At 40.0% G+C, this 10,969-nt stretch overlaps 1 protein-coding gene across 10 annotated transcripts in view; it reads left to right on the top strand.

Annotated features, from left to right (window-relative positions):
- Positions 1–3,596: 3,596 nt before the first annotated feature.
- camk2d2 (calcium/calmodulin-dependent protein kinase (CaM kinase) II delta 2) overlaps positions 3,597–10,969 on the top strand; it is a 50,209-nt gene continuing 42,836 nt past the window's right edge. For 5 of the 10 annotated variants that reach the window (XM_014026899.1, XM_014026902.1, XM_014026900.1 and 2 more), the window contains exons 1-2: positions 3,599–3,848; positions 7,359–7,453. In XM_014026899.1, coding sequence (XP_013882353.1) covers positions 3,784–3,848; positions 7,359–7,453 — 160 coding nt within the window. In that variant the 5' untranslated portion in view covers positions 3,599–3,783. 10 annotated transcript variants of the gene reach the window in all.

The following is a 10,969-nucleotide window of genomic DNA, read 5'->3' as shown; positions in this document are numbered from 1 at the left end:
CATAAGAGACAGAAATAAAGAGAATCAGAATAAAATGGCATTAAAAAGCCTCAATAAATAAATGAATTAGGGTCCTAAACACACTGGTGGTAATGCAGGAAAAAATCTGCATAAATGAAAAAAGCTCCACAATTTCCTGAAAGATCAAAAGGAAAATAATTGTATAGGTCRTCTGGACGGGTTCTTCTTTAATGAAACGTTTCGTCTCTCCTCCAAGAGACTTCTTCAGTCTGAGAGTTTCAGGCAAAATTCAGGCTTTTGAGTCCTGCCTCCAGGTGACTGATACTCACATCACATGGCTATCGTTCACATCTAATTAACACCTATTGTTAACAGGGGATGGAGTGATACTGCCAATGGCAGCACTGTAGGAGGGGGACAACTGAAAACGGAGGCCTCCACCTCTGTTTAATGATGGACGGTCTTTCTTCACAAAAATGGCTTCTTTTACTCCTCTCTCAAACCAACGTTCCTCTCTATCAAGAATGAGAACATCCTCATCTCTGAAAGAGTGACCGCTGGCCTGTAAATGAGTGAAAACTGCAGAGTTCTGGCCATTAGATGTAGCTCGTCTGTGTTGGGACATTCTTTTGAACAGTGGCTGCTTTGTTTCCCCGATGTATAACTGGTCGCAGTCCTCCTGGCACTTAACAGCATATACAACATTGCTCTGTTTGTGCCGGGGCACCGGATCTTTGGGGTGAACCAGCCTTTGCCGTAATGTGTTTTGGGGTTTGAAAGCCACTGGGACATCATGTTTAGAAAATAAACGTCTCAGTTTCTCCGAAACACCCGCAACATACGGAATAACCACTGATTTGGGTCTGGGTTTGGGGTCTTCATTTTCACCTGAAGGTTGCATGGAAGAGTTGCATGGAACTTCCTGAAAGATGTACAAATAATGAAACATCCAATGACAACAATAAAGATAGAAAATTACCCACATGAGACACAAAACCGAGTCAAATAAGATTTTTAAAACAATGTTGCCACAAAATGACTAAAAAGGAGCAAGAAGGACAAACAAAAGGACATGAACAAGAATAGACTGAAAACAGAAAGTCTGATATCGTCAAAATAAGTAATAGGTAAAGCAAACCGATCACAATGTTTTAAGAAATAAAAATAAATAGGCTACATGCACAATACAATCACAAAGATGAATGGCAAATACAGTGAAAGAACTAACACTGTACAAAAAGTACAAAAGAACATACATGTTAAACAATCTAAAACAAACATAAAAACACTTTAAATAATTGTAAATCAGCCCTGGGGCTTAGAATAAATAAATATTAATAACTAATATGAAAAGATGCTAGAAAATTAAGAAGAAAAATGAATGAGTGAAATGGGTCCCACAAAACCACAATTGATCATACATATAAATGAGTAAKCTAAATGGGATTAAACCAACTAAAAACCTCATCTGTATGTTTTGTTTTCAGTTTGTGTGCTCTGTGGAGAAAACGAGTGTGGTTGTCTGGACTCAGTGACCTGCTGTTTTACAACTCATCTGTAAGTTTGTCTCTGCTGCAGTGAGGTGTGACCCAGGGTTTGGGTGGATCCCAGCCGGTGCAGTAAAAAAAAAAAAAAAATCTGCTGGGTAGTTTCTTGCAATATTTGGGAGATATCAGAATAAACAAACAAAAAATGAAAGCAGGGGGGTGTTTATCGGCTTGTCGGTCTGCAGAGCCGTGTGCCTCTCAGCAAAACGTCCTCTCAGCTTGATCTAACGCCCTCTAACAGATGATTGATTGAGCTTAAATGTAGCAAACAATTCAGCTCCATCTCCTCACAATTTCATGACTTCACTGATTTCAAAGCATTGGTTTCTGTGAAATATGGCAAGTCCTTGTAACATATAATCAGACCAAGCTACTGACAAATTCCTTTTTGGATCCCATTCCTGTTCATGTAAATAACATTACTACTTATAAAAAAATGTATTTCAAGGCTTCCACAATTAATATGCTGTTAAGAAAAATGAAATTATGATATCTAAAAAAATATGTGTAAGCTTTTAGTGATCTGATAAGGCTAAATTCAGGCATCAACAGCCTTGATTATCAACGTGTTATGTAGCCTGAATATAATCTGCCCTGGGCCAAGCTGTAGGACCTCCTATTGAACTGACAAAACTAATACAAGGCAGCAGAATTATTACCAGGACTTATCAAGGTGAAAAAAAGTCTGTGATTAAGAATTACACTACAATTTTTGGGTATCATCTGAAGGTATACCCCACAACTTTTTTGTTTCAATAAACTGTTCATTAAAACTGACCCCAAAAAAAAAAACTGATGGGCATTTTTCATTATTTAAAGCATCAGAAAATGTTTTATGAGGCGATGTTTTAAAGTCATTAAAAAATTGTAAAGTATCCAGTTTGTTGTTTCACAGCTAATACAGCAACTATTAGTTGCTGTATGCTGTAACTAGTTGCATTTTTTAAATAACACTGTCGTGTTATAATGGAAATGATGTATTTGTTGTTTTTGTTCTGAACCCAGAGCAGAAAGACATCAACTCTTCACACTAAAGTGTTTGTTCATTTATCACGAGTCGTAAGATCGTCATCACCGTTATCGAACACTGCAGGCTTTCCTGATATCACGCAGCCCTAGTGTAGAGAGTAGATTGTTTTAAGCCAATTGGACTTGCTGTGGTCACTGTAAGATACAACGTTTGTCCCAGAACAAAAGTCAATGTATTCCACTGAGCTGGATTTTTACTGGTTAAAATCTTTAGTCCGTTCTAACACAGCTCTGTGAAGTCACTAATCCTTGTGTTATTTTTCTACCATATGATGTTTGTTTCATAATCAAGCTAATCAATAAACAACTACAGCTCAAATGTCTCTGATGACAAAATAAGAATACAATTCAAGCATCTGTAGTCATGGCCATTTTTACCTGCATGACGTCATGTTTGCTGCTCAGTTGCACAACCCCCTGTGAAATGTGTCTACACGAATCTGTACACACATTTTAAAATCAGGCGTATACACTCACAGTGAAGGCCACATRGCCCAAGACAGATATAAATGTCAGGTATGAACAAGGCGTCGACAATATCTGAAATGGGTTTTTATTTTTTATTTTATTTTACCTAATTTCCCTCTCGGATCAATAAAGTGTTTTTGAATTGAATTTAACTGAATTTAGGGCATCAAAAATTAAACTAAAATTCTTGATAGCATTAATGTATGAATATTTGTTGCTGAAAAGCCTTCATACATCAATGTAAATTTAGATATGTAAAAGCCTAATTTTTGGTTAGGATGGCTGGCGGTAAACTGTGAAATCCCGTGTATTATGTGACAATGCAGTTGCCCTAAGTCAAATCTCGCGAGATTTTATCTCCTCCACTTTACAATAATTCATTTATAGATATTTGAAGCTGAAAATGCTTCATACGTAAATGCAAATTTAGAAATCTAAAAACTCGGTTTTGTTTAGGATGAATGATTATTTTGTTAGCTGTGAAACTCCGTTTARTATGTGACAATACAGTTGCCATACCTTTCAAATCTCGCGAGATTTTATCCCCTCCCCTTTACAACACACATACACACACACACCATCATCATCATCATCATCACCGCCCCTCCCTTTCCGCCTTCGCTCGCCTCTCTCTTTTTTTTTCAGTCCCGCTCGCCCGTCAGAAAGGTACTCCAGTGTTGGAGGCTAGGCTACCCTCCTCTCGGACCGCCGTACGAGAGCCAGCCGCCGTCGTACCCCAAGGCTCGGGCTCCCACCCTCCTCTCTCACGGCTCCAACCATGGCAACCACCGCTACTTCCACACGGTTCACCGACGAGTACCAGCTGTACGAGGAGCTCGGGAAGTAAGCAGCAGCAGAGTGCTTCGTGTTTGTCCTGTTCTGTCCCCCCCACCCCCGCAACCTCGCCTCACATTATTTCTGCTTAGCCGGCTAACAGGTGATATTTAGCTCGAATCGCTCACCGACTGACAGCTTTAGCGCTAAATGTCAGGATAAAGGCCAGTTTGAGGCGTTATCGTCGCGGTGCGATTGGGCTAAATTACCGCTGATTTTGACGATTAACCAGCAGCAGCYGCTACCACCACGCTGCTGATATTGATAAACTAGCCGAGTTAGCCGCGTCGTTGCGCCTTTTTGGTCGCAAGCGGCGATGAGTAAATCGCGCAGGCGCTCCTTCCGTGTTCGCCAGCCCGGTGTTTGCTGCTCCGCCGGAGCTGTCGGCGGGCCCCCTCTCTCTGAGACGCCTCTGACATTTCGCCGGCCCGCGGCTCTGACAGCTCCGCTGCTTGACTCGGTTCTACCTGCGGCTTTTCTGGTCGCCAGCTAAGCTAGGCCAGACTCTTTAGCGGTTGCAGATTTGTGTAACTGTTTTTTTTTCCTCTAGGAAAAAAACTGCGCACCCCTCGAATCATTTAATCAGGAAGTGATTCGGTTTTTTGGCTCCATTGGGTGGGTTTTTTTGCTCTGTAGTGCCGGGGCCGAGCCCACCGTCATACATGTCATCATGTTATCAGTCAATCCTTTTCTCCTCGTGCGTCTATCACAGATCTGATCACCTGGCAGGTATTAGGTCATATCACTGTGCTAGAGGCAGGGGTGTGTTTTTTTCTCTGTATCGGGATGACTGCAACACCAAATTATGTGACTCGCATTTTTAACAAACTCAGTTTTATCACCACTGAGTAAATGATTTACAATGCTTTTTGTCTCAACCTTTTAAAGTTAGTACTGTTTGTTGAACTATAGCCCTATATCATTTAAATATTAGAAAATTGCTGAAGAAAGTTGTCCAGATTTCCAACTTTAAAAAATGCCTGTATGAGTTGTATGTGGAGAACCAAGGCCAAAAGAAATACTAAAGCTCCCACCATTAGTTCATTTCTCCATGGGAACCACACATCAGTYTTTCTCGCTCCCTGACTGCCAAGTTAATGAGAGGCAAACTGAAAATAATGCTCAGTCATTGTTGCAAAAACTACAAGTCAGATCTAAAATATTCTTGAACCTAAAACAACCGATTATTCTGATAGATGCACATTATTTTTTTATGTCTAACAGTGTAAGCAATATAAAAAGACACTTTTGAATACATTTTGAGCTAAATATAACACAGTCGAAGCTTGGTTGCGCACTCTTTATTCTGAGGTGATGTAAGAAAAAATGAGTCCTGTAGCAGTGAGACACACACACAGAAAAAAGAATCAAAATTCTCCATGTTTTTATGTATAACTTGAATGTTTTTATTTCAAAGCTACAGAAAAATAAAGGACAAAATAAATGTTTTGTGTCTTAARAGCTGTGTTAACATAAGCACATACATTTTAATTGCAGTAGCTGATTTATTTATTTTTTATTTAATCAGGTCACAAAACTTGCTTGCCTGCAGACTTCTTTGTACGAATGGCGAGCAAAGCAGACAACCACCTTGTCTGTTAATGTAGTATCTTCTGCTCTTGGCCATAAAAGCTGCCCCTAATCATCAGCGGCAGCAGGGCAGCATTGGTCCTACAAAGATATACTGCCCTTAATTTCCAGCTGCCGTTTCCACTTTATCCTTTATAATTGACAGAAATCAATGGCACTGTTTGCAACGCCGGTGCACATCTACACACCTGCACATTCTCCAAAGTGAATCAGGCCCTCCGCTACCCCTGATTCTCCTCGTGACTTTCTCTGCTTTTGTTTCTGCACCTGTCTGTTAATGCATTTTTTTGTTTTGTTTTCTCTGTCATAGGTTATTAACGTCCAAGCGCAGACTTGTACTTGTGTCACCTGTCACCTCTCATTTGCTGTTAAATAATTGAAACTTAAGAGCGGAGTTGCTTGAGGAGCACAGCGCAGCAGATATTAGCGTCAGTGCTTCATGTATCATCAGGAGGAAAAAAAACCTGCCTATTTCTGTCAGGAAAACTGGAAGATTGAGAACTTTAATTTCTGCAGAAGCCTTTTTATTCCTCATTTATTCAAATTAAGTGTATTGGATTAGAGAAAKCTCTAAACTATGCAGGATAGTGGCCCTCAACCAGGATTGTTCACCCCTGGCTTTGACTAGCTTCGTCTAGAGGTCGACTGACACGAGTTTTGCTGTTGCTGAGGACATTTTCAGAAATAAGTGCAGATAATGACATGATATAAAACATGGAAATATGTTTTTATTGGTCACTATTTGGGGTGGGTAATATTGGCCAAAAAAAACCACAATTAATTGTGGTATTTGGCCAATAATGATTAATAAGACTATTAATCCCCTGGAGTCACTGGATGCCTAAATGCCCTAATCACATGACCAATTTAAATCACTCTAGTGGGAAAGATTTGCTRTCCAAAATACCTTTTTCCAAATGATGTCAAAAGTACAGACTTCAGACTATACATCAATTTTTAAATTGTGTTGATAGACCAAGTAAAACCAGAGTTATGATAAATAAATGACGGAACCCTTTTTTTAAACGTTCATCATATTTGAAGCGGAGAAGAGCAACGAGCTGAATGACCGGGGAACTCTCCAGTCAGGCTGCCTGGCGGCATTAATAATATCAATTGTCAAGTGCCAAAAAAATAAAGTTTTTCCGACAATTAATTGCACATTATACGATTTTGCCCAACCCTAGTCAATATGTAATTTTCAGTGACCAAGGACCATTAACAATAATTGGTTAATTTAAATAAGCATATTTTTAAAAGCCATTAGAAAAACTTGGACATTTCAAAAATATGTAGAAAAACGTTTCTTTTATAATTATGTTTTGGGCTTCATTGTTTAGCATAATCTTAGGGTTAGCTAGGGTTGGACAAAGTCGTATCGTATTAATCATCAGAAAAACTGTCAACAATTAGCGAAAAATTATTGCAATTAGTGCCGTGTGACGTATTTTTGTCTGCGACGCATTCTCACTATGTGAGCCCAATAGCAGAAGGCAGGGCAGAGCAACTAAAGCCAACCCTATGAACTTGTTTAATCACCTGAAACACCTGGACACAATGGAGTACGACGAAAGCCAGAAAATACAGACCGAGGTCACGACATTGGCTTCATACAAGTGCAATTTTCATTCAATTATTGTCACCTAAATGCCTCAATTAATTGTGATAAGATTTTTTTGCCAATATCGCCCAACCCTAATTTGAGCTTCATTTAAGTGGCCAGCATTGGCTGATTGATTGGTCCGTTTTCAGCCTTGAGAGTAATTTCTTTTAAAAATTGTGTGTGTGAGAGAGAGAGAGCAACAGTTGCGTACAAACCATTGCCACATGAGCGGTTGGCAGTTTTCAAATGTCACACTTGTGTGGATGTGTGATCAAAAGCATGTGAAAAGGAACTAATTTTTGCTCGTTTGTTTTCTTTGTTCTTAGGGGAGCTTTTTCAGTGGTGCGTAGGTGTATAAAGAAGTCATCCGGACAAGAGTATGCTGCAAAAATTATCAACACTAAGAAGCTTTCTGCACGAGGTACGGTGTCACACTGACTGATAGTTTTGCACGCTGCTTTTGTTATAAATATTGGAAGGTAAAGCCTGAAGAATGTTGTTTCACTTTAGAAATTAGTTCAATTTTGGAGCAAAATTTCCTCTGGTTCACTGTGAGTTGTGTCCTGACTTTAATAAGAAAACGGAAGACTACGATTCTGATAATGGAGCATATCTTTTAATTTGGCTGACATTTCTTATCAGTAACTTCCTAATAGTGGATTGATTTTCTTTATAAACACATTGAATAGCTCTGCTGTGGCTTCTTGGTGCGATTGGATTGCTTCTGTATAGTTAATCAAATCAAGTTTCTTGTTTAAAAGGCTCTAGAATGAAACTGATGACTTAAGATGTGACAAGATGTTAACTTTTTCGAGTGTTCACGTTACGTATTTTCTGCACTTTCACACCTACAGAACACACATCTGTTGGAGTGGCTCATTGTAACAATGACCTGAACTCCTGTTACTGTGTCAGGACCTTTCCTGGCCTCAGACTTAAACACCTAATTACTTTCTTCTGTCTGTATCTGGCAAATTAGACGTGGAGACTCCTCCTTGGTTTTCATGCACACACCTGGCGCTTTTTGTTCTTTTTTCCCCCTCTCCTGCACCCTCATTACTTCTACATCTCTCCCCTCATTGCCTGTCTCTTGTCTTTCTGTGACGGGAGATTGGTTTGTATTGAGGCTAATCCACTTATGCTAAATGTATCTATCAACCACTAAGACCCCACAGATTTCATAGGCACTTCCCTGTTTGTCCTGTTGTTGTCTGTGATGGTATTTGTGTGTGCAGAAGAGAGGGAGCACGGAGTAATGCTAAGAGTGTTGTTTTGTGTAAGTGTGTTGTAATGTTGTTATTGTTCTTTCCGTGCCATCAAGTGTCCACATAGGGTTGCTTCTAGCATTAACGTCCCACCAAGGAAAAGTATGGGCTCAGCGAAAAGCTGTGGGCTCTTTGCAGTTCAGAAAATACAGTTAAGGCCTGTTTGTGTGTGCATTTTTCATTAGTAAAGGAAGTATGATTGTCTTGCCAGGAGTTCATGATACAGAGGGCACTCCTTATCAAGGCAGCGAAATGAAATGCAACAAAAAGAGGTGTGATTGGGTGAAAGGAGTATAGAATTTGTGTCAAGGGAAAAAAATAGCCTACATTGCTGACATACCATTCACCTACATGCAAACAAAAACCTAACACACTCGGTGGCTACTGCGAGAGCAGGCACTTTGCCTGGTAGGATTTGGGTGGGGTTTTTTTAGACTGGCGGGTAAGTGTGGCCTCACGCGTGGCCTGGTGGGTAAGTCTTTTAAAGCTCCGATAAACACTGCAGTAATCTGAAGAGTGGGGGGAGGTCGATGGAAGGAAGGAAGTCAAAGAAAGAAGGTTGTGAGGAAATTTATGCTACAAATGTGTATTTTACTATGGTATAGTCTCTTTAGGATTAATGGAAGTAGACAGCAGCATTCACAATTAGGCATTTAGAAAATATCTGTATAGATCTTTAGCTCAGTCAGAGGAATCTATCMTGTAGGGGCTTGCTTGTTAGGAAACATACATTTCAGTACAGTTGAACAAAATGACCACAAGAACAGGAAATCATGATTTTCACCTCAGAGCAAAAGCTTCTTGATTTGTCACAAGTAGCATTATTGTGTGTAGAGTTATTTGTTTGATATAACCCGTCCCCTTRATTGTCTTCTTTGGAGCATTTTTAGAAATAAGTGTATTTGATTGTATTCACACCAGGAAAGCCCTTTGATCTGTTTGTTTGGTCTGGACCAAAAGAGGACTTTATTTTTTTGTTGTTTGCAGTTTGCATTCACATTGTGCTTTTTTGCAAGTGGACTATAATTTGTAAACAAAGCCATGCAAGTGACTATCATTGCTCCCATTGGACAGAAATAATGGAGGCGCTCCAGAGCTCAGACCCGGAAAGAAAGATGGAAGTCCTGTGTGCTGCAATTCTGATGTGCTCATTTGTGCTGTTGGTACAACTGCAGTACCATTTAAAACTTCAAGAGCAGCTCAGATGAGTTATGTATGCATCTGTCCAAATATCGAGGAGGCACAGTGTCCTCATTGCTCCAGGTTTGTCCACGAATCATTGTTTGTAGCATCCATAGATTAGYAGCYTTGGCAACACTAAAGGGCTKWTTTTTACTATGATGCTTTGCAATAGTGGCTCATGAAYTCCAGAAAGGTGCATGTTTCTTGTAGTTMGTCTGGGTTTAGGCCTCACCAGAGTTCATTTGAAAGAGGACCAAGACCACCTCAAAAGGTGGGTCTTGGTCCAMTTGTTTGGTCGCYTGAGTGTATTCACACTTGCATAAAAGGTCCAGACCAACAGGGAAAATTAACTCTGGTCTGTTTAAAGCYGACCGAATGGGTCCATTGTGAATATACCCTTTAGTCTTTTACTATCAACCCATAAGTTTAATTTAGTAACAAGGGAGCATAGCAGGTTAAAYTCAACCCAAAGCTGTTGCTTCTCTGAGCCGGCAAGAAAGGTAGTCCCAGAGCCAAGTTGGRGAGTAGGAGGGAAGTGGGGAACACCGGATGCAACACTTCAGTATAATCAATAGTGCTGCTCTCATTTGTAATTTTATTTTCTGTAAGCACATATTGTTGCAGGACTTTACTTGCTTGATTGGTGTGTTTAATGACCAGAGGTAGCGTAAAGAGGAGCTTGTCTTTGCAGCCATGTTATAAAACGGTTTAATTGAAAAGGCCTTCCCGAAGTCCTGCTACCAATGACAGCTTAGATGTTTTTACGTCAGATGGTAAAAAGACACAAAATTGCTCAAGTATAAAGTTCTTTAATAGTTAGGACTGTGACTGACCAAAAGGTTATGTCTGAGGCGTAGRGAATGCTCAGGTTTAGGAATGTGTGAAACGTGTCTTTATTGCCACACTCGCATAGTTGAAGGGTCTTAGGTCAGAGGGCGTAAGTAAAGTAGCAGACGTTGTGCAGATTTCTGATAACCTCGGCTCTAGAAGGTGATATGTCTTTTAAAAACTGGGTGTGCAGTGCATGCATGCGTGTCATAATCYTTTCCCAATGCAGCACATAAGATGCTGCGTAGGTGTAATGTGAGTTTATCTGTGCAGAATGAATGTTCTGTTTCATTATGTTGTTGAAGTGACTCTGGAAACTGGAGGACTGCTGCATTGTCTGCTGCAACACCGTGTTTTTTTGTGTTTGAGAGAGGGGGCGAGAGTACGTCCACTTTGATGCACAGCTTCAGCACTTGCTCTCCTAAAGTTGGTGATCTTGAGCTGTATAATTGTCTCATTGAAAATCATTTCAGCTGTACTTATTACTCAGCAATTTCTCATATTTACATCTGTGCCCAGTTAGTTAGCCAAAGTCTCTTTGTTCTTAGTATTTTAACATCAAATAACTGAGCTTTAGCTGCTGTTCCAAGTTCAGGTTTTGATTTAGTTCCCATGTATTCCATTTGTTCATTGCTTGCGATTTAAATGTGTTTCCCTCCAAT

This window comes from Austrofundulus limnaeus, unplaced genomic scaffold (genome assembly GCF_001266775.1).
Source record: "Austrofundulus limnaeus strain Quisiro unplaced genomic scaffold, Austrofundulus_limnaeus-1.0 Scaffold598, whole genome shotgun sequence".
NCBI lineage: Eukaryota > Metazoa > Chordata > Actinopteri > Cyprinodontiformes > Rivulidae > Austrofundulus > Austrofundulus limnaeus.
The sequence above is the reverse complement of the archived record's forward strand: the minus strand, read 5'-3'. Positions and strand labels throughout refer to the sequence as shown.